This window comes from Drosophila hydei, unplaced genomic scaffold (genome assembly GCF_003285905.1).
Source record: "Drosophila hydei strain 15085-1641.00,03,60 unplaced genomic scaffold, DhydRS2 tig00008114-arrow-pilon, whole genome shotgun sequence".
NCBI classification, from domain to species: domain Eukaryota; kingdom Metazoa; phylum Arthropoda; class Insecta; order Diptera; family Drosophilidae; genus Drosophila; species Drosophila hydei.
In genome coordinates, this window is record NW_022045827.1 from 732,734 (window position 1) to 756,737 (window position 24,004).

General features: G+C 35.1%; 3 protein-coding genes across 3 annotated transcripts; 2 read left to right on the forward strand and 1 right to left on the reverse strand.

Moving 5' to 3' along the window:
• Nucleotides 1–3,009: 3,009 nt before the first annotated feature.
• LOC111594216 (class E basic helix-loop-helix protein 22) lies at nucleotides 3,010–4,659 on the forward strand. Its single transcript, XM_023307415.2, has 3 exons — nucleotides 3,010–3,574; nucleotides 4,239–4,352; nucleotides 4,408–4,659. Exons 1-3 carry the CDS (start codon nucleotides 3,099–3,101, stop codon nucleotides 4,535–4,537), a joined length of 720 nt encoding a protein of 239 aa, XP_023163183.2. The 5' UTR covers nucleotides 3,010–3,098; the 3' UTR covers nucleotides 4,538–4,659.
• Nucleotides 4,660–5,826: 1,167 nt separating this feature from the next.
• On the reverse strand, nucleotides 5,827–6,581 carry LOC111594215 (cytochrome b5). Its single transcript, XM_023307414.2, has one exon. The coding sequence runs from the start codon at nucleotides 6,311–6,313 to the stop codon at nucleotides 5,894–5,896; it is 420 nt and encodes a 139-aa protein (XP_023163182.2). The 5' UTR covers nucleotides 6,314–6,581; the 3' UTR covers nucleotides 5,827–5,893.
• A 3,707-nt stretch (nucleotides 6,582–10,288) lies between these two features.
• Nucleotides 10,289–22,741, forward strand: LOC111594210 (synaptotagmin-5). Its single transcript, XM_023307409.2, has 6 exons — nucleotides 10,289–10,634; nucleotides 20,641–20,832; nucleotides 20,891–21,296; nucleotides 21,362–21,599; nucleotides 21,814–22,311; nucleotides 22,372–22,741. The coding sequence occupies exons 2-6, from the start codon at nucleotides 20,645–20,647 to the stop codon at nucleotides 22,548–22,550; spliced, it is 1,509 nt and encodes a 502-aa protein (XP_023163177.2). The 5' UTR covers nucleotides 10,289–10,634; nucleotides 20,641–20,644; the 3' UTR covers nucleotides 22,551–22,741.
• The last annotated feature ends 1,263 nt before the right edge of the window (nucleotides 22,742–24,004 follow it).

The window sequence follows — 24,004 nt, forward strand, 5'->3', positions numbered from 1 at the left end:
CCGGTTGTTAAGGATGTAACGAGTTAAGGTATACGCATCTCGCTCCATCGGTTAAGAATAACTCCGTCCACAATTCACAGCTCATCTAGCATTACATATAGACAATACAATACATCAGCTATGCTATCAAACTCACTTTCCACAGACAATCGTGACAATTCGCTGATCATCAATAACATTCTAGATCAATTACTATCTAGCTGGAAAGGGTCAACCATCATTACTCTTGCAGACTTACAAAACTGTGAGAACACAATGCTCAGCTGAATAAAAATAATAAATTCCTGATACATTTAAAAAGAGCGACCATACTTAACGTGCGCAGAACATTCGATAAAGTATAGCAATCACAGCTGATACATTTAGCTTAACAACATTTTTTCAACTCCATGGACTCAATCTATATTTAGTCAAAAAGCAGAGCATTTTAAGTTACCTCAGAAGGTAAAGACTCACTTTAAAATAATGAACGCCGAAGGAAGATTATTTAGTAAAACATGTCGTGCTAAATACACAAGAAAAAAGAAATAAAAAAAAAATTTTAAAAATTTATTAAAATTAGAAGTAAAAAACCATATATATTCGTTATTAAAAATAAAAATAAATAAAAAAATAAAAAAAATAAAATATTTCGAGCAAAATACTTGAAAAAGTAGTGCATAAAAAATACACAAGAAAACAGAAAAAAAAGATTTAAAAAAATATTAAAAATAAAAGTAAAAAAGAAGAAATATATATTCATTACTTAAAAAAAAATAAAATGTAAATAGTTCGAGCAAAATACTTGAAAGTAGTGCACAAGCCACGTGCAGTCGCTCGTGCGACAGACTAATGAATGTGCTTTACCAGCAAGCAAAGCAAGTACTTTTCCATAGAAAAAGGTATCGATTACTCGCTAAACGCTGTTCAACACTGGCTATGAAATTAACAGAAAATGTTTGGCATGTGCCAAACGCTGGTTTTGTTTTCACTTTGAACAATGCGATACAATAATTTTCAGCACTACACACACACGCACACACACAGAGACAGGCACACACAAACAAACACTCGGAGCCATCTGTGCACATATATCAGAACTATATGCAGTTGTAGTTGGTTGGCATTCGAGTTCGTATTATGATGCATGAGCCTTCCAACCCCCAGGGAGAGAGAGAGAGAAAGAAGAGCGAATGGCTTTTGTCAACGTTGGCACAGGACGACAAGGAGTTGCCACGGACAAACGGGGGTCGGGGGCAAAAGGATCAGCAGGCGGCGGCGGCGGCGGCAAGCAAGCGATGATTAGATTCAGTTTCAATGGAAATTGAAATCAGAGACAAAAAGCAGCAGGGTTGCAAAAACTGAGCGAGAATGAATGATTTTCAGTTGTTGTTGCTGCTGCTGCTGCTGGATAGTCCTCGTAGTCGTATGCGTAGTACCCGGAGCATTAAAAGTGCTACGGGCAGTGATTCATAGTCCTTGTGCGAGATTCCCATCCAGCTTTCTTTTTTTTTGGTTTTGGTTTTTTTTGTGCTGGTATTGGTTTGAATGCTGCATTAAGGACAACCACTAAACGTCAACCACCAACGTCAACGGCACACATTTGTGAATGTGTGTGAGAGTGTGTGCGTGTGTGTGTGTGTGCTTGTAATATTCTTTCGCTGCCGAGATTAACACCGGGTAGCACAGACGCCGGCGAGGCAAAAATTATAATCGTTTCGCAGCGCTGACGTAGCAGAGCAGCAGCCAACGAATCCAGCAGCAGCAGCAGCGGCAGCAGTGGAAATCGGAAAATCGTTATACGTTGAATATACTACCACAAAATCGCGGTCGGCAACGGCATCTACGCTGCGCTGTTTTGGCCGGCACCCGCAACTCCTGGCGACTCACACTCGCGCAACGAATTCGAAGCCTGCCACAGCAGCAGCAGCATCAGCAGCCGCATTTTAATTTTATGGTGCGTGCGTTTTAATATATATATATATATATACATATACGTATATGTATTTGTATATACATTTCGATTTCTTTTGCTATTCGCGCTCTCACTCTGCCGCTCGCTGCGTTGATTCTGCGGTGTTTTGTGGTTAATTTAAATAAATAATCCTTAAAGTGCGGCGTGTTTTTACGGTCGCGCGTACAAGTAAATAAAAACGTATTATGAAAAATAATTAATAACCGAAAAAAAGTGAAAATATTCAATATCTATTGAATATTTAACAAATTAAATTAAATTTTTAATTGGTACAGCCAACAACTAGTGAAAAATAAGTGAGTTTTTTACTCGTAATTGGCACATAAATAAAGCGCCATCTGTGCAGTGCTTTGTGAACTATTGAATCTGCAATAAATTTTTTTAAATCATCAATATTGATAATCCCTTAAAACTCTGTTCTTAGACTATTGTCAATAAAGTTTACTTTATAAAATATTAAACATTGTGTACAAAATTTTTAGAAAAATTGAAAAATATATATATGTAAATTAATTAATAATATTAATTTATAAAAAATAATTAATTATTTAAGTTGTTACTATTTTTTTAAAGTAAATTTACTAAAAAAAATTTAAGTAAAAAAAAACTGCTTAGAACAGCGTAAGGAAATGAAAAGCATGAAAAGCAAATAACTAAACAAAGTTTTAAATATAAAATAAATTTTTGGCAAATTTTTTTTAATATTATGTTAAATATTTTTTGCATAAATTTTGTTTATTATGCATACATTTTCAGTTACTGTTCTTAATAAATTTTACATATTGAAGTTCAAAGGCCTCAAAAATATTTTATAAAAATGGTTAATTGTTTTCTAACTTTTTCAATTAAATAAAATTTTATTCAAAGTTCAAAACATTTAAAAAAAACTCCACTTTTATCATCCACTCCTGAGTTATTCCCATTTAAGTCTAACGCCCTCTGGGCAAAGCTTGAAACAAGCAGTACTTGGCTCAATTGCCCGCTAGATGGCGCTACACCAGTAGCACTGTCAACCCTGTTCACCTGCTGTATTCACAATATATATAGATATCGAGTCGACTACCCTATTATTACACATCTGCTGCCTGCTCAGCCTTAACGCTGTTTTTCGCATTCCGTGCCATTTACAGGGTATACGCTATAAATGGATCCCTCGAACTTGTCATTCGGCTTTCCGGGTCTGTCTGGTCATGGACATCTGCCCATACCGCCCACCGCCAATATGCTGGGCGCCCATGGACATCCGGCACCAACGGCCAGTCCGCCGCAGAGCGTACCCGGACGTCGCACGCCCCTCGGCTCGGTGGGCCTGGGCGGCTTCTACGCCCAGGGGCTGGGCATGTCGCAGCAGAGCCTAACACCCACCGATGAGAACAAGCCCGGACCGAGTGCGCAAGAGAAACCCTTGAGTCCCACGGCAGCAGCCATCGCGGCGATTAGTGGTGGCACCACGACGGCGGCCATGTCCAGCATTGGGGGCATGGGCGGCGGTCCAAGCGGCAGTGGACCCAACGGAGGCAAGCAAAAGAATCGTCAGGGCAAGACGGTGCGACTGAATATCAATGCAAGGGAACGAAGGCGAATGCACGATTTGAACGATGCGTTAGATGAGCTGCGCAGGTAAAGCATATATAAGAAAACTAATATTAATAAATGAGATTGACAGGTTGACAGGTGCATTGACCTACCATCAATCAAATTGTCGAATGTTTGATTGATGATCAGTTTAATGGGCTGAGCCCAGAGGGGCATTTGCTTTTTGAGTGTAATTTGTTGTGATGCTGAAAGGATAGGATAGTGAATAGATCAATCAATCAATCAGTCAATCAATTGTAAATGCTAGGCGAGCAATACCCAAACAAAAGAACAGCAAGTGAAAAACGAAAGTTCTTGCACTAGTTGCCTTTAGAGTTAAAATTTAACGATATCAGCAATCACTGTCAATCACTGTCAATCACTGTTTGATTGATGAGCAATCCACAAGATGAATTCGAAGAGCTAAAAAGCTAAATTCCTTAAAATAGCTAGTTAGTTCTAGTGTTGAGTGCAAGATGTAGCTGGAGTGTTGATCGTAGTTCGATCAATCGCTGTTTGATTGATGATTTTGATTGATTGATGATCAGCGCACAGCCCTAAGCCGACGAGTTAGGCAGCTCACGTTCGTAGTGCAGCTGTTGTTAGTGCTATATCAATCAATCGAAGACTTAGTCTAATTGAACTTCAATCAAGACTGACAAAGTATCCCAAATGAAAACAAAGCTTATCTTATGTTAACTCTCTCTAGTGTTATACCCTATGCACACTCGCCGTCAGTGCGCAAGCTATCAAAAATTGCGACTTTGCTGCTGGCCAAGAACTATATACTGATGCAGCAGAATGCGCTGGAGGAGCTGCGCAGGTAAGTAACCCCCCTACAGATCAATGAACACATATTTAATCTAACATTCTATCAGGCTGCTGGCGTACATACAGAGCACCACGGGCGCAGCTCCCTTGGACTTGGGCGCCTTTCCGGCAGCGGCCAAATTGCAAGCGCTGCTGCAAGGACCCCACAACGAGCCGCCCACAAGCAGCAGCAGCTAAAGAGCGAAAGAGTAATAGAGTGAGAGATAGAAAGAGAAGCAATACGTCTACGTTTAAGTCAATTGAAAAGCCAAATATTTGTGTACTAGTCAAGCAAGAGGTTGAGCATCTGTTAAGTGATATTTAGTTCTTTTATAAGCATTTCCTTTATGCATTTATATATAATGTCTGTATAGATTGTAAGACGAATATAATCAGTATGAGCAATAAATTACATAATAGAAAAGCAAAAAGCTGATTCAAAGACTATCTAATTATAAACAAATGGCATGATGAAATTGTTGTACATAATTTCAAACTAATTTAATATATTTATACCTGATGATGTCTTCCGTTGATAACGTCTACGATACATCTACGAGTTGATCTAGCTGTGACTGCTAGTTCAACTGTGTGCATAAGTCATCTTTGTATATTATAGAAATTTGATATATGTATATTTGATATTAGTTATAAACAGCTTATCGATAAATATCGATTATCAGATTTGCCTTTATCTGTAAAATCGGATTACAGCTGGTTTTAGGGCAGCTATAGTGCTATTTATTTTTTTATTGGATAGATTTGCTTTCAGTAAATGACTATTAAGTTCTTAGATAAGATCTGAATTGATGTAAAAGCAGCTGGATACTGAAAGAGTTCAGTACTAGGATGTTGCTAATGGAAGAAAAGATATTCATTCTTCTAGAAGTAGAGAAAAGAGAAACTGAACAAGACTTAGAATTCATAATATTTTCTATATATACTTTAAACTGATGTATCTTTTAGCATGCTTCATTAAAAATGATTCTCTTTATATATAGTTATAGTTTCTGATTTCAAAAAATGACTCTAATCTACTACACTATCCAAGTAACTGAAAGCTAACAAAAATCGTTTACTCACTAAAAAAGTCTAAAGAGAAATTAAGCTATTAAAGTTATTTATGTTTCAAAAAAGTTTCTTGTCAAGAGTAAGCTTAGTTATTTGATCAGAAAAGATAAATTTTATTCCATTCTAATCCAAGCAGAAATTCGCAAAACATCCGCTCGGCTGCGCCTTTAGCGAATGACCCCTGTACTTACAAACGCCACATCAAGAATTGCAGCATCATTGAAATTGTTCATTAAAAACAATAATTTAAAATTTAATAACATTTAATAACATGCAATATTTTTATGTAAGACAAACACACTTAAGAACGAAATAGTTCGCATAGCAAGATAATGTGTAAAGCTTGCTATTATCAAGTCTATAAATTGATTAGAAACAATCCGTATAAGCTAATAAGATGAGAATACTCTAAATGCGAAATAAATATATGTAAAACGTCGGACGGGTGCGATCTGTGTCTGTGGGATGTACTTCCGATGCCACTCACTCCGGTATGCCCGAGGACAGCACCTTGTTCTGACCCGTGCGAAAGATGCATTGAGCCGGGGGCAGTTCACCGATCAGGAACTGGCGCATTTGCTCGACAGCATGACGTGAGTGGCCGGTGCCATGGAAAGCAATGGTCGCATCTCTTCCGGCATGATCCATGATCACGTCGTCGCCGCCAGGATGTTCGCGCAGAAAGTGTGTTACGTCATAGACCCGATCGTAGATGACAATCCAGCAATCGTCGAAGCTATCATGATGCGCCACCTCCTCCAGCGTTATCTCCGGCACGGCTAGCTGCAAGTCGATCTTCGCCTTGGCCTTCTCCACAAGAATCGCATCGCTGCCATCCGACTTGCTGATGCCCAGCGAACCAATGCGCAGCGTTTGCAGGAGATTTGTTATAGCGAATGCCATTTGGTTCCGGCACTTGGCTCTTGCGACGCTGTCTTTGCTTTCACTTTTTATAATACTTGTCTTTATATAGTTTTGCTTTTTATTATATTATGCGCTTATCGCAACGGCGTCACCCGCGTGCCAATTGGAGCGTCAACTAGTCTCTCTCTCTCTCTGTCGATTTGTCTGATCTTTGGTTTCTTTTGGGCGCTTGACTGTTGGACTGGTCTCCGGTATTTGGTTGTGCCTCGTGTGACTACTGGCAATCGAGTGTCGATCGCGGCATCAGACGTAATCACTTTATAACGGACAACACGTGAATCTCAATCTGAAGCTCGCACTCGCACCGAGCGCCGATAAGGTTTCCAGCGGCCGACCACAGACGCAGTCACAGCCGCAGCCAACGAACGGGCGCCTAGACAAATTGTTGCGTATTCATAGCTAGAGTAAATATATATATATATATATTTTGACTATCAAATTTAAAAAGCTTGTGCAATTATCAGCTCACGATGCAAAGTGCGTGAAAGTGTTTCTGAGAGAGCTCCACACAAGATTTTATACCCTTCACTGGAAAAGCGAGAGTGAAATCAGAATGAGTAAATGTTTTGAAAAATAATTTTTGAAATTCCAAGAGAATATAAAATCGATTTGATAAGAATATATTTGTTTCATATTTAAGTTCATTTCATCAATTATTAAAGTTAGAATTGCGAAAGGAATCTACATTCGCTAAAGAGTTCAGCTCAGAGAAGAGCTCAGAAGTGAAATTCTTCGGCGAATGTTTGGTTAGCTTTTAGTTAGTTCCAATTGCTGCTTTCAATACAAGTTTTAAGTGAATATATATATATACATTTTATCTTATAAATCAGCCTAAAAGACAATAAATATCTGAGATAACTTCATTCATATATCACAAGAGGCTGTTGTGGTGTCAACAAAACAAAGTAGTTCATTAAAATACATAAATTTATTAATAAATAAATATAAACATTACTTTAATATAGAAAAACTTAAAAGGCGCGCAAAGGTAAAATCAAGAAAATTTGTAGTGGAAAAAATTAAAAATACATAAAAAGAAATTCTTCAACTCACAGAGCTCTAAGTTTCTCTTTAAAAACCTAAAATGACTCAACTCAACTTTCAATTTATTAATAACAAATCAAACACGACTTAATAACAACTGCAGACAGTAAAAACACTTAATTAATTGCAAGCTATTAAAAGTGCATTAAATGCCTTACGCAGCACTTATTGCCTACTTCATTGAGTCGCAATTGTGCATATATAAATAAATATACTTATTATTATATTATATATATATTATATTATATATATATACATATATATATAATTTCATATATTGTTTGTGTTTACAATATTTTTATTCAATTCAATTTGTAATGCATATATAAATCACATTAAACATTTAAATATATTTATATATATAAAGATGTGCATTAACATTATCTATGTATATATATATGAGTATATATATTTAAGTATTTATTTCGATTTACTTTTACTAAAGGTTATGAACTGTTAAATTAATTATAAAATTATGTTTTCTAAAATCCTTTTCTAGCCACTAAATATATTTGTTGACCTAAGTTTCTGATGCTCTTTCACGACGTAAAAAGAGTTTATTCGAAATTTAAATTTCTATTTATTTATTAAAAATAATTTATTATTATTAGATCATGTTTATATAGCTGCCGCTATTGAAGCTAGAGACTTGATATAATATAATATAATACTAATTGAACAGTTGAGAATTTTAAGATACGCCCGTGACAAATGGCTTATATTTCAGCTACTGTTTTCGCATCGTGAACGAGTATTATGTAGTTGGTGGCTGCCGACTGCAATACCCTAATTAGGCTTTCAGTTATGAATCGAACCGCTATCATTCACACACATCTAAATTGTGACGTATATTGCAATCAACAAATTTTTAAGCTCAAGGCTGATGGAATTGGGAATATTTGGAATTTTACGAGTCATGCTTTATATAATTAAAAAAAAAAAAAACAAAAATTAATTAACAAAAAGTCATCACAGTACACAGTACTAGTAACTTAATGACGCTCTAAACTAGTTCGAGTCGCGAACCCGGATTTTATATAAAAATTAAAAGTTTATATTTCACTTACTATCAAATAGTTTAGATGTGCCGATATTTGTATAGCAGTTGCTTAACTTAAGTATCTGTAAGTCAGACTTAGTTTATTATTAAAGAACAACGTAGTTGTACCTAAAGTATTGAATGATTTGTGTAGTTAAGACTTAGTTCTGGTTATGCCAAATATAGCAAAAATTAAGTATTTACAACGTAATTTAGCAGCAAAATAAATAATAACAAATATGTTTTTGTAATAAAAGAAAAACATAAAAATATTATTACAAACAATTTCGCATTAAAAATTACGCACGTAAAACCTTTGCTGATAGTGTGGGAACTTTGCCAAGTTGATAAGTTTTATTTTCTTTCAAAAACTAAGTCAATGTTAAGATCATTTGAACAGTTTGTCTTAGTCATAAAACCACAAAAGTCGATGCGTAACTTTTAGTCAGTGCATTGCGTTTGCCTCTCTTTAAACTGGGTTACGCGGCTTGACTTTGCCTTTGGAGGTCGACACGAGCATGTGTTTGCCTACTGCCAACCGCAATCCATATCATGTTTCGTGGTTGAACTTGAGATAATAAAAAGCCAACTTAGCGCGATTTGACCACTTTTTTGTATCAGTTGCAAACTATTTCAATACATATTCCGAGTAGAATAATGATTGTGCTTAGCACATTTTTTTACGCTATGGGAACACACGAGCCATAAAATTGCTGCAGCCTCAGAGTAATTGACTGTGAAATGCTTTTAAAAGAAATAATTTGTTAGCAATCACAAATTATTTCATTTATAAGTAATACCTATTTTTCTCTACTCTACAGGGTATGCTTGGTTGTATCATAGCTTGACCACGTTCTTATCAATTCTCCCTATAATCGAATTAAAATCTAATTGAACGTCGAATATTATGATTAACTAATGCAGCTTATTCATGTTAAGTTCAATGTCAGCAATATCATGTTTACAAAATAAACAAAAGAACACAAAAAATATATAAATTTGCGGTCAGTCACTTTAAAAAATTTTCAAAATTATTAATCTCCTGTAAATTGGACTTGAGCTGTCAACTTTTCGTTTTATTTTTAAATATTTATGTTTTCAGTTGTTTACAAGAAAACACAAAAAACGTTAAACTTTTTATTTCCTTATCATTTATTTAATTTAAATGATTCATTTATATTTAAATGAATATTTTTTTAATTTCTATTGAATATTTTTTTGTTTTTATCTTAATTTGATCGATTTAATTTAACCTAAAATGCGTTTATTTTCAATTTTCATTTTGTGAACAGGTGGCAACGCCAAAACTAACTGTACTTGACTAAGCTTTAGCTGTGCTTTTGATAGCCAGCCGCTGACATTGAGCAACAATTGGCTTGACCATGAGGGAGCTTTTGCCTGCCAGCTGTTGCTTATATGGAAAGCTTTGCGTTTGGAGAGCTTTTCTGCTGCGCGCAACAAACATTGCATATTTATTTGTTCGAATAAAAAAGCCGGCTAAAGGCGACCGAATAACAGATTTATAGAATAAATAATTAAGAAAATATAAAAAAAAATAAAAATAAAAATTTTACTTGTCTATAATTAGCTTATTTTATCTATAACCAAAAGTAAAGCATGTTAAAAGATAGCGCGCATTTAACGAAGCACAACTTTCTGCTTGACTGGATGTGTGTGTGAGTGAGTGTATGTGTGTGTGTAAGGGAATACGGCAATGGCATCTGTGTGTACATTTTTGGTGAACAACAACACAGTCGAGTTTCAGCGACGCGTTGGCCAAGTTGTTTTGCTGCTCTGAAGTCGCAGCAGCCAAAGCAGATACATCTAAATATATATATCTAAAAAAATATATATATATATATTAATTTACTTGTATTTATTTATATGTACGCTGTTAAATTGTCGAAACCGTTTATCAAAGTGCGCTGGACTAATAGAATTAATTATTAACGAACACACACAAATAAGGAAATTGCTTTTTGAACTCAACGCAAACGTTTCAAACGGAATGCCGCGTTACAGCGAGCGCCGCTAGAGCATATTGCGCATACGACACGTCGAGCGCAGGGATAAGCAAACATATTGTTGCGAAAAAAATTTGCAAAGGCCATAAATTATTTTGTACACATTGCTTAGCTTTGTATCCGACTGTCTGTCTGCCTGCCTGTGTGTACAAGTCTGTGTGTTTGACACATTGTAAATAAACGCAAATAACGGGTAAGTGCTAAACAAACTTTCGACAGGTTCTGTGCCAGTATTTGCAGACGCAAATTGAATTTTCAATTTAATGGAGCTCGCGCACCAAGCTAAAAGTTTTTAAAGTTTAAAATGCGTTTTTTATAAGCTCATAACTTTGTTTGGGAGATCTGTTTTTGATGAAGTTTTTTGAAGATAATGAAGTTCCTTTTTTATTGAAATATTTTGAGAGAATATATTTTAAAAATATATTTTAAAAGTAGCAGATATAAATTAATATACTATCATTTATACTATTTATTGTAATATGCTTTTTGAATTCTTCTGAAAACTGAAAATTAATTTATGAATTGAATATAAATGGATTTAAATTTTAGAGAAACGAATTCAAAAATAGATATAAAAGATGAATTCAGCAAAAAAATTTAGCTGTTTTTGAGACTGTGAACGAGCATAGTCATTAGTTTAAAGCTGATTAACATAATATGAAAATCTTAGACAGTTTTAACTAACTTTTTAAAGTTTGATGTAAGCTTAGTCTATTCAAGATATGTATTCCTGTTTACGAAGTGGAAGAGTTTATTTGGATCTGTGCATTTCCCATTTTAATTTCCTTTAATTATGAATTGCTATACTTCAAATGGGAATTACGTGGATACAAAAATCTTGCAAAAAGAGCATTTTTATAGAATTTAGATTTTTTAGTTGCAAGACTCTTACTAAATTTATAAAAATATGGCTTATAATAGTTAAATTTATTTAAATAAAATTCTCAGTTTAACTTTCTTTAATTGTGAATTATTATACCTCAAAAGAGGATAAAATGAAACACATATATTTTAAAAATTCGTTATTTATAGAAAAAAATATCTGATTAAGACTTTCTATGGGTAAATACTTAATGATTAGAGTTAACATTGTTAACATTTTATGTACTCTGTATGTTCAGTAGATGAGAATTTTAGACATTTTATTTCTAATTTTTTAAAAATATTTTTTTGTTCAAATTGTTAATGTTCTTAAAAGAATTTGCTGTGCAAAAATAGAGATATAAATTAATTAATCCTGAAACAAATATTAAAAAAAGTATGTTCTTATATTTATATTTTTATATTTATATCATTATATTTACCTAAAAAATGTTGCCAATTTGTCATGACATATCAAAGGCGCATTAAAAGCTCTAAAACGCAATTTGCCTTTTTATTTTGTTTTCATTTGACATGGAAAAAATAAACATGAAAAATAAATTACCAAGAATTTCCACACACATACAAAACGAATATGCATTCATATATATAGACTGTATACATGTAAAATAAATGTAATTAAAAACATGTTTTACCCAGGAAAAACAAAATTCGAACCACAAAATCAATTAATCTGCCAGAATTGTTCAACTTTCGTAATAGATTTTGAACTTTGTGCATGAAAATTTAATTCCAATTACTTGAAATGGCTTTTGTTGCGCTCTAATCAATATAAGTTGCACCTTTGGCAGAAAAAAAAGCAAAACAAAACAAAAATTAATTGAATATTTATCAGTTGATTACAGATTCCAAAGTTCATGTAACACGCATACGCAGCGTGGGCGACAAATCCCACGGCAAACAAAATGGGCGAACATGAACATTTTAAACATTTACATTTAATTTGATCATGTGGGCGGAGCAGAGGGTGTGGGTGGGCGTGACAACTTGAGCTTATGCTCATATTGTTTTATAATTCCACGGAACATTGAGACTTCAGACATATTGAAGCGGAAATACGCTTTCAATCAAAATTTAAGCCCTCTGACATGTGTGTGTGTGTGAGCTTGCCTCTGTGTGTGTGTATGTGTGTTTGTGCTTGTGCTGACTGAGATTTCTGTATAAAATGTAACCTGGCCTTAGGTTGTTTAACCCAGCCGAGTGCTCAGTGGGCCAACTCTATTTACCTTGGCCGAGCCACTCAAACACGGCTGCGATGCCCTTGAAACACTCGACCCCGACCTTCCCGTCAGCTGCAAACGGAAACAAACGGAAACTGAATGGGCCAGTACTCCTAGTTGGCCAGCATATTGCGTTGCACAGGCTGAACTTAAATAGAAAATAAGCGCCAGAAGAAGAAGAGCGAAAGAAACTTGCATGCATAATAATCAAGTCTACGGCGAGACCATGAATATTTATCACTTGTCCGGGATTAATGCATTTTTAATGCATAAGCCGCATGCCACAAGCCGCATTATCCACCAGAGGACATTCACGGCCTGAGGCGTGGCGCCAATAAACAAGCCGCAGCCGTTGGCTGCGGGGGCTGGGTGACTGAGCGCCAAAGGCAAAGGCAAAAGCAAACCCAAAGACAGCTTTTCAATATTTGTGAACATGCTGAGTTATTGGCAGGGCGGGTCACAAAATGCTGCTGCTGCAGCTTTGTCCTTTACACACACACACACACGCGAACGTCTCTCTGTGTTTGTATGGGTATTAATAGCCCACTTATTATTTGCCTTGTTGCTTCATGCACGGCGAGTGCCGCGTGTGCAAACAACAAGTGTCCTGAGCATATTGCGCTTTAATGATCATATTTCGTATACCCTACTTGGGGGTATATAAATATAGTCGTGCGTTATGTTAGGCATTCAATATTAGGGGCATACGGCATAAAGATCTAAACTAGTTTATCTGACACACATTGTAGAAGTTGCTCGTTTAAATTTTTGAAAATTCTAACATTACAAACAGCTGCTCAAGTTTTGTAAGCGTATTCAATCCTCGTTGTATCATTTTGCTTTGACTGTCAATATATATATTGCATAATTTGGTCGAGCAAAATTTAGCTGTGTAACTCTAAAGCTGTCATCGAATAGCTTAGTCACTCTTCAACTTTATCTAGAAAAAATATGTATTGAAATTTGATAACTAAACGAATCCAAGTATGAGTCACAAATGAGTTTTTTGTGAAAATCCATTTTTCTATCCGCTCTTATTTCCTATTCTTTTGTTAAATATTATATTCTCATATTATTTCTTGCCTTTTGAATATTCTTTTTAATTCGCTTTTTGCCTTAACAATACTTTTGTATTTCCAACTTTTCTCAGTTCTCCTTATCCTGCTTAATTTGGGCATTTTATTCTCTTCTCTTCTTTTAAGCGCATCAAATCTTCTCATCCAATTTCTGATCTCTCCTTTTTATCTTGGCTTCTACTCATTTGTTAGCTTATCTAATAGCTACATTCTTATATTACATATCCAGTATCTGCATTATATATGTAAGAGTATCCAAACTTTGCTAAGCCTCTAGTCTCACTCTCTCTCGCTTTTCCCCTCTCTGTTTATTTGCCTTGCTACGCATATAACTTTGTCGGCCTTATTAATAAACTGCTGTTTATCTTGCTTTTGACAAGTTTTTGTGCTGTTGTTGTTGTTGTTGTTGATTTATTTTCGTTTTGCCTGTTTCTGCATTGGGTTTCATTGTTTAATGCCCTGTGGCAGATTGGCATATGGTAGTGGGCTCTTAATAGGCACTCATATTTCCACTGCGGTTTTATTCTTGGAATCACTTTTGTTTAGCCTTTTAGCCTTTGAGTCTTTTTGACCAAAGTCCAAAGTTGTTTGTGACAGCAGGAAATCAATATGTAAAAAAGAAAAAAACTTTTATTTTTTATAAATTTTCTCGGAAATAAAATGAGCTGAACAACTGCAGAGGAAGCAAAAAGTTTACAGCTTAAGAAGAACTTTGAGCAAAACTTTTTTTGTGGCTCAGTCTCTCCGTGTGTGTGTGTGTGTATGTGTATGAGTATGATGAGCGAATCTACTTTGATTATTTGTGAAACTAATTTAGATTATGCTCGTGCTTCAACACATCATGAATACCAATAAAACCATGGAGAGAGAAACTTCATTAATAATACATAATAAATGATACATGATATTAAGTGTGTCGACGTGTTGATTGCTGTTTGCTAAATCATGTTGAATATGTGGTAAATGCTCTTAGGGAGCGAGTGTCAGATTATTATTATGAAATTTGTTTACAAATACTCTTACAAGGGATATTAGAGATAAATAAGGCTTTTTAGAGTAGATCTGCTTATTGTATAAAAGACTGGAAATTTTGAAAATTATTTTTAATTTTGGTAATAATTTTTATTATAAAACTTATTTTTATTATATAAAAGACATGAACAATATATAAAGTTTTTTTATTTATATATTTATTTTTTTATTAATCAATTTTTAAAAAATATTTTTAAATTTTTTTAATAATAAAAAAATTTGATTTTTTTTTTAATTTTCAATACCTAGAAAATATTTAATTTTTATTTTATATTTTGACACTTTTTTTTAAATATATATATATTATTTTGATAAGAAACAAAATTTGTTTTTCTTTTAAATTTATGATATACAAATTTGCTTTATAAATATTCTATATACTGAACAGATTTCCATAAATACAAATAAATTTAGTTGTTTATTTCATTTAATTTCTATAGGCACCATCTATGTGATCATAAGGGTATATGTAAGTCGGCTTGTTACAAATATTTCAGATTTAATCTGCTATAAGTTAGCTCAGCTGTCTAAAAGCTTTAAATTTCTAGCGCTGCTGTGTCTTGTAACATTTTATGTAAGTCCCTTATTAATTTTCGAAAATAAAATTGATTGAAATTAAAATGAAATTAATGGCAAATTGCGTGCTCGTAAGGAATGCTAAACGAAATCGTATTAAGCTTCCAGGGGAATTAGCGAGAATTTCTTAGGAATTTATCAATTATACAAATACAAGCTACAAAGCTGCTTCAGCTACTTATGGCGCTCAAAGCAAATAGCCTGAGATGGACTAGCCATAAATATTCAGTGGCTGTTAATTGCGGACTCTATGGACAGGCGAGCAGATGTTGCTGTTGCTGTTGTTAAGTTGGAAACATAATGGCATAGAGACAAAGTCAATGCCAATGGCAGCAATAATCAACTGGGAGCTGCAGCAAAATGAACAACAGGCAACAATGTCAGCAATGTAAACAGCACAAATACTTGGGGGAAATATGAGAGAAGAGAATGTGGGAGGGAGTGAGTGATGGAGGGTAAGGCTTGAGCTTGATAATGATGTTGTTGATGCTGCGAGCTATGCTATATAGCTATGAGTATATCATTATGTGGGCATTACAAATTGCTGATGGCTGATTGGCGCGAGTTTGTGGCAGCGTGCGTGTGTGTGCCTTTAAGTAGCATTCCTCACGTTTGCTTGCCGGGCTACGCGGGCGTATACTTAACGTGTGTGCCTAGCCTTAAGCTGTGCGTATGTGAAGGATTAAATTTTGTTGCGCATTTCACAGCTTCGCACCTACAAACGGGCAGCAAGTGTTTGTGCCAGAAGCTCTGTCCGCTTGTGTGTGTGCGCTTGCCGCAAAAGAGCGAAAATAAAAGCCGAGCTGCTGTTGAGGTTGTGGCTTATTTTGCTGCTTTTACTGCTGCTCGCTTTTAGCCCGGCGCTTGGTCCGCAGGACGTGTTCAGCGTTAATCTAATTATGACAATGCGTTCGAGCAAACAAACTGGAAACTTCTGCTGGCCACTCTTCAGCGACTATGCCTCAAACTTTTCATAATAATAGAAATTGAAATAAAATTGTGCAAACTGTTAACTGTAGCCAAAAATTTTTTGATAAGATTTTATGGCAAAAGTAGCTGAAATGTTGTACCTCTGGTAACGAGCTTTGAAAGTCAGCAAAGCGATAAAAAAAGAGAGCGACACAATTGCTTTTAATATTAATAAAATACATACAGAAATACAGTAAAAGCATAACTCTAAGCTTGCATAAAAATAACGCTGATATTATAAATTTCTCTATTTGATTCATTACTTTTTAATATACAGAAAAAATTGCAATTTCTATAAGAGTATAAAATAATATGAATTGGCAAATTTTAATATATGTCATTTATATATGTATATAGTCTATATATATATATAAATTATATATATATTTTTAAATTTAATAATCATTTTTAAGTCTTCAAAGATAAATCATTTTATATTAATTTAAATAAATATAATTAATAAACATTAAAATTTCATTAATAAAAGTAGCAAGTATTTCAATGAAAAAATAAATTAAATTAAAGAAATATTTTACTTAAAATTGCATTTAATTTTATCTACATTTTATTTTATAAAATTTTATTTAATATATGTTATATTAAAAATTTTATAAATTTTTAAAATTTTAATTACATAATAAATTTAAAGCTTAACCCCATTGAGAGTTTCTCGACATTTTTAAAACATTTAAAACAAAAATGTATAACAAAATTATTTAAAATCATTATTAAGACAGGCAATGTTTATCAATTAATTGATTATTTTTAACTTTAAAAAAAAAGTTAATTCATATTATCATTTGCTAAGCTTTGTTCTTAAAAATTAACGAACCTCGCTGTTAGCTTAGGTTGTCGCTTCTTGCGTTTTATATACTCACTTGCCGAAAGCTCAATTCAAAATCAGCTTAGTAAAGTTTTTTATAATGTTTAGTGCAAGTATTTGACATTAAAGCTTCTATAAAAATAAAAAAGTTTTAATTTACCTTTTTAAAAATTTTACCATACAGTTTTATAAATTAAATTATAAATTAAACTTAAATTAAATTTAAATTATATTATATAATTATATAAAAAATTTAAATTAAATTTAAAGTTTGTAACAAATTAATTTTTCAATTTGAATTTTAAGGATTCGAATTTGAAATTTCAGCTGATTTAACCTGCCTGAAATGCCCCTTGCATGGAGTGCAGGGTATTGGCCGGCGCCTGGCTTGATAACAGTCTTGCAGCTGCGACTCCCACTCCCCATCAAACAACTGTGGGCGTGCACAGTGACGTGGGCGTGGTCAGTGTGGTTGTGGGCGCTGCTTTTGTGTGACAAACACTTCATTAGACTAATGAACATAATTTAACGTAATTGTGCTAGCCGCTGGGAGCAACAGTTTTTTCAACTCCCGTCTCGAAATATCCACATATATATTATATATATATATAAATATATAAATTTTTTTTAATTTATGATAAAATGAGAGTCAAGCGACGTTGCAGTTGTGAGTTGTGTGCGGCAGGACAGACTCACCCAAGCCCCCTGCTTATCGATTAGATAAAATTAATTTTAGTCATTCAGTCGAATATATTGCAGAGCCACGCAGCTGGCGATTTATGACTGTGCTCAGCTTGGCCGGAAATAGTGCGCTGTTGTTATCTGAGACAAAAACAAAAGCAAAAACTGAAAGCATGCGATAAAAGCCCGAAAATTGTTTATAAAGCCAGCTGCTGCTGGCAGGCGGGCTGCCAGTGGATAGCCAGACACATGCCACATGCCGCAAGCCAAACGCAAACAGCACAAAAGCCGCTGAATATTGCAAATTTATGGCAACTGTCATAAATCGCATCGTCATATACATATAGTATGATCCCACATGTAACGAAGTCAGCTAAAAGGGCTCCAAAGCACATGCCACACGCAAACACAGGTTGCCACAGAAACTGCGCAACAATTTGTAGCCGCTGGCTGGGGTTCGGGTTCGGCTGATTTGACATCGATTTACAGCGTCGCCTGCGAGCTGATCAATTTGACATGATTGGTTTGGACGCGATTTATTTACAATGCACGAGGGCTGCTCCAACAAGGCCAACAAATTATGACCAAATGAGCTGGCGGTTAACTGGTTGATTGATTGATTGATTTGGACATGATGAGTTGATTGATTATGTCTGCTATGTTCATTCAGCGATAGTGCTCATAAAGCTACCAGCTTGATTAGTTGACGCAAGGTTTACATGTTGGCTCAATCGATAAGCAGATTATCGACAAAAAGAATCAATGCAATTTCGATAATTGATTAATTATTTCTTTACTATATTTCCATATGTAGCTCTGATGAAATGTAGTATAAGTAAACGTAATAAAAATGTGTGATAATTTCTATCGATTAAATATCGATCGTATTGATTGCTTTTCGGAGCAGTTCCGAGTCACTTGCTTAGTTCAAGCTGTTTATAAAAGAACCTTAAGCTAAAGCAAATAATAGTCTAGTAAGTATTTGGCATATATTTAAAAAATTAATCGAATATATCGATAAGCCATCTATTAATCAATATAATTATTTAACGCAAGCGCAGCTAAGCACTGAAACAATCAAGTTAATTTTTAGGAAAATACATTTTTTGAATAAATTTGTATTTTTATGTATCGTTTATCGATAATATCGATAGTCAAGTTTTTGATTAAATTAGTTAGAAATCATTTTTACAACTAGATTAAAAAACTAATAACAAAATATACTTTAAGAAGAGTTATATTTTGCAGGCTAATATATACATTATGTAGGTTAATCGATATTATTGATAGGCAGGTTTTCGATTGGGACGCATAAAAATCTGTAATTCATATAAGAATCATATGCGAAATAAGAATGTGTTGAGCTGATCAATAATATTGATATATAGATTTTCGATTAATGTAATCGATTTTATATTGACAATTATAGGTAAGTCTTGCACTTATGTTGTTATGATTTATATGAAATTCAGTTGCAATGAGCTAGATATATGCTATATCTATCGATATGCTATATGACTATCGATAAATTTCTTTTTCCACTAGCATAAAAATTGATTGAACAAGAGAGCTCAGGCTTTATAAGTATGTCATATATGTATCTTTGTATATATTACAATGAATATTTCTATTTGTATATGGAGATATCTGTGGCAAGTCAAGTGAAGTCAAATACAGATCCACAAATTTTCATATATTTACTTTTTAAAATACGTCGCAGCAGCATGACATTACATTACATCCAGCCGTGGCCAGCTTATTTAATTTATTACTATTAGGGTCTCTGTTTGGCATACTCTGAATGAAATATTCATCTTGAAGATGGCATGAATCATTGAGTCCACCTCGTTCGCCCTACTGTTACGCCTACAAAAGCTTATAAATCATGTAGGCCTTACAGAGAAATCCACTAAGGGTTAAGGTGCTAGCCACACACACACACCCACACACGCCCCCTCACACACACACATGCACACCATACACTCACAACCCTCTTTCAATTGCTGTCTCAAAGAAGCCTCACAAAAAGTTTTCATAAATAAATAATAAAGTTGAAAACAAATTGCACGAAAAATGAAAAGAGAAGCAGAAGGGCAAAGTTGAAAGGCAGAAAGTATTTTTAAAATTGTAAAAGGTAACGGTACAAAGTGTTAATTAATTAACCGGCTGCCTAAAATATGCGTATTTAAACAGTTGGCTTTGCTTGAATGCCAAGCGAACAGCAGCAAGGGAAACCTTAAAGTCGCCGCCTGTTCGCGCAGCTAATTGCAAACAGCATCCAGCTCGTCCGCAGCCAGATTTCCTTCGAGCACCTGCTGGCTGGCACCTATTGTGCTAGACGTGTCCTTGCCAGTACAACTGGCAGCACGTGTCGCTGCGGTCACAGTCGGGTCTTTGGCTTTGGTCACAATGGCGCCTTAAGCAGCGTAATTAATAACAAAAGAGCGAGGGGAGGAGGGAGGGAGGAGGGGTAGTAAAATTGTGGCTTGGCGACCCTAATTTATTTATAAGGTGCCTCATTCTGCGGCTTGACCAAATAATGAAACTTTTACGACCATGTAGTTGTGGTGCCATTATCCGCCTTTAAGGGCTCAAAGGACAAAAACGAATTGAGTCTTAACTTACTTGACGCTGAGAGAAAGTTAATACATTGTGTGAGAGAGAGAGAGGGAAGAAGGGTGAGAAATAGTTGAGTCTAAGAGAGAGAGAGAGAGAGAGCTTAAGATAGAAAGAGAGAGACGCAGAAGGAAAGATGGAAAGACAGAGGGAGTAAGGAGAGAGGGAAACAGAGAGACAGAGACAGAATGAGTTATGTAGAGAAAGACAAGAAAGAGAGCAATGAAGAGAGAGAGAGAGAGAAGTTGCTATCTACACTAATTGCTCTCTCAGCACACACTAAAGTCCCCAAGCTGCCCTTTCATGGCTTTCTCTTACTTGCAGCGCAATGGATATTGTCATACGCGAGGAGGAGCTGTCGCTGACGCAGATTGGCATCTATGCCTCCGTTTCGTTTTTGGTGGTAACTGCTGTGGGCGCAGCGCTGTACACCACTTGCTCGCGGCGTTACCGCCTCAACTGGTTCGAGCAGAATCTGCTGGAGTCGGCCAGCGAGAAGGACGAGGAGCAGCAGAGGTGAGACTTTGCTATTTACTCTCATTTAAATTGATTTGAGAGCTCAACTCGCTTGCAGTCGCGAGGCGCTGGTGGCTGGCACCGTGGGCTACAACGTGGACAATTTGAGCGAGTGTGTGGCACGTGGCAAGTTGGGCTTAAGCAATGCCGGCAACATGAGTCCCACGTCGCTCAAGTCGGAGGATGCTGATCCAGCCTTTTGGGTGCCCGCCTCGGTGACGTCAGCCACAGCTGCTGTGCAGCAGCAGGTCTCCAACACCACTGAGGACTCGGCACCGCCCACGCCCACCTCGCCCACGGGCAGCCTCAAGTCGAACACGTTGTCCTACTGCTCGACCACATCGGTGCCCATCGCTCGCTCCGACAAGCATGTCGTCCTGGCCATGCACCCCAGTCGTCCACGCGTTTCCTCCATGAATGCCAAGCTGGATCACACCAAAATCGACATGACTCTCTACCGCAGCGTAAGCAAATCCCATTAGACAGCCTCCCACGACTGCTAATCGAATCTCCTCCTTGTCCCACGCAGCACTCGCAGTCGAAGGCTGTTTGCGCCTCGGCCAACGCGAATGAGGTGCGTGGCAACTTGCACGTCTGCCTCAGCTATGATCCGGTTGGCGGCTTGCTCAACGTGCGCCTCCTCGAGGCGCAGAACTTGCAGCCACGACAATTCAGTGGCACAGCCGATCCCTACGCCAAGATACGTCTGCTCCCTGACAAGAAGAGCTTCTGGCAGACGCGCATCCACAAGAAGACACTGAATCCAGGTGAGAACTGGATCTATATCTATATCTATATCTATATCTATATCTATATCTATATCTATATCTATATCTATATCTATATCTATATCTATATCTATATCTATATCTATATCTATATCTATATCTATATCTATATCTATATCTATATCTATATCTATATCTATATCTATATCTATATCTATATCTATATCTATATCTATCTTTAACTATTTTCCAGTCTTCGACGAGCACTTTGTCTTTGAGGTAACCGCCGGGGTGATTGATAAGCGCAGCGTGGAGATTCTGTTATACGATTTCGATGCCTATTCGCGTCACGTTTGCATTGGAGGAACCAAATTGCATTTGGCCCACTTGGATCTGAGCGAGCAGCTGAAATTGTGGACGCCTCTCACATCGGCCTCGGCGCAGGATATGAAGATGGACTTGGGCGACATAATGGTATCGCTGGCATATTTGCCATCGGCCGAGCGCTTGATGGTGGTGTTGATTAAGGCAAGGAACTTGCGCATTGTGGATGATGCACGCAACTCTTCGGATCCGTATGTGAAGGTCTCGCTGCTGGGACCCGGTGGCAAGAAGTTAAAGAAGCGCAAGACAGGTGTGCAGCGCAACACCGTTAATCCGGTCTATAACGAGGCTTTGGCCTTCGATGTGGGCAAAGAGACGCTCAAGAATTGCGTTCTGGAATTCAATGTGGTGCACGATGGCCTGCTAGGTGAGTGGATGCCAAGTGGATGCTAATATAACAGTTTACACAAGTAGCTTTTGCGCGCAGGTTCGAGCGAAATATTGGGTCGTGCTTTAATTGGGAACTCACCTGAGGTGCAGCACGAGGAAAAGATATTCTTCGAGGAAATGTTTCGGGCTAAGAACGCAACAGCTCAGTGGGTGCCGCTGCAGGAGCCAACAGCAAACAACTTGAGTGCCACAGCCAAGACAGCAACCAAAAATTGAAATCCACACAGCTGGAGCTTTCGCTGTTAAGTCGTTAACAGAGCACTGTTAAAGCAGCTGTAGAATATTCATCCGCAGGGAATTCAAAGTGGCTAAGAAATTTTCCGGGAATTTGCAGGGATACATTTAAGAAGGATGCTGAGCGTGTTTGCAAAATATTCACAAATTAAATAAAAACATATAAAGAGAAAGAAAACATATATATAACAAATATATATATATATATATATATATATATATATATTATATATATATATATATATATATATATATATATATATATATATATATATATATATATATATATATATATATATCAAGAGAAATTTAAATTTACTTTTTTTATATTATAATTTTATTTTAATTTACAATTAATAAAATTAATTTAATTTTAAAATCTTATAAATATAAAAAAAAAAAAAATTATGAAAAATGTATTAGAAAAGTTAAAAAAAAATATTAACATAAAATAAGAAGTGTTTAATACACAATGAAAAATCAATTAAAAATTTAACAAAAAAAAAATATATATATATATATTTTATAATATTTAAAATATAACATGAAAGAGATCCTGCTGTACTTAAAAACTGACAAAAATTCAAATAACTGTGTGTGCTTTCTATGATATCAATTACTCTTTTAATCAAAACAAGAATATATATATATATATATATATATATATACTATATATTCATACTTAAATTGAAGAATACTTATATGTGCTATGTATATGTCAAGAAGTACCTAAGATGAAACAAAATAAATATATATACATATACATATGTCAAGAGTATATATATACCAATACTATATATAGCATATATATGACGCGGGCTATGAAAGATATAAATACTATTTAAGCATATTATCTCTACTTGAATTTACATATAAAATATATATATATCAAATATATATACGAAAAACAGTTAATCGCAATTTATTGTAGAACAGCTTTTCAATATTCCTAAACCTTTCACATATTAAGGGTTTCAGTACAAAAAGGGCACAAAAAAAAACAAAATTTTGAAGCAAGCTATATACGTATTTTAATTTTTGCTGAAATAGCACTTGAAACATTATATAACTAGAAAATTGAACGTAGTGAATATGTTATCGAGTAAACCAATCGATAGTTTAGTTAATTGTGCACTATATAATCGGAACACGCATGTAATAATACAGTTATATATAAAGTTCCCTAATGCAAATAAAATAAAGTTAATATATATATACTTATATATAAAGTTATATATACATATATATAAATATATATATATGTATGTATATAATAGTATATCTTTCATTTCTTGTAGGTTTAAAAAGAACTTAAAAGATTTTCGTTACAGATTTCTTCCATATAATTTTTTATTCGGGCAATAATGATTTTTGTAAATGTATGTGAATATTGAACAGATCAACGAGCTGAGTTGATCTAGCCATGTCCTTGTGTC

Bases quoted from the DNA above. Each gene is read 5' to 3' on its own strand.
- LOC111594216 (XM_023307415.2), top strand. From the start codon at position 3,099: ATGGATCCCTCGAACTTGTCATTCGGCTTTCCGGGTCTGTCTGGTCAT. The intron at 3,575-4,238 runs GTAAAGCATATA...AACTCTCTCTAG, and splicing joins GCGTTAGATGAGCTGCGCAG to TGTTATACCCTATGCACACT. The intron at 4,353-4,407 runs GTAAGTAACCCC...ACATTCTATCAG, and splicing joins GCGCTGGAGGAGCTGCGCAG to GCTGCTGGCGTACATACAGA.
- LOC111594215 (XM_023307414.2), bottom strand. From the start codon at position 6,313: ATGGCATTCGCTATAACAAATCTCCTGCAAACGCTGCGCATTGGTTCG.
- LOC111594210 (XM_023307409.2), top strand. From the start codon at position 20,645: ATGGATATTGTCATACGCGAGGAGGAGCTGTCGCTGACGCAGATTGGC. The intron at 21,297-21,361 runs GTAAGCAAATCC...TGTCCCACGCAG, and splicing joins ACATGACTCTCTACCGCAGC to CACTCGCAGTCGAAGGCTGT. The intron at 21,600-21,813 runs GTGAGAACTGGA...ACTATTTTCCAG, and splicing joins CAAGAAGACACTGAATCCAG to TCTTCGACGAGCACTTTGTC.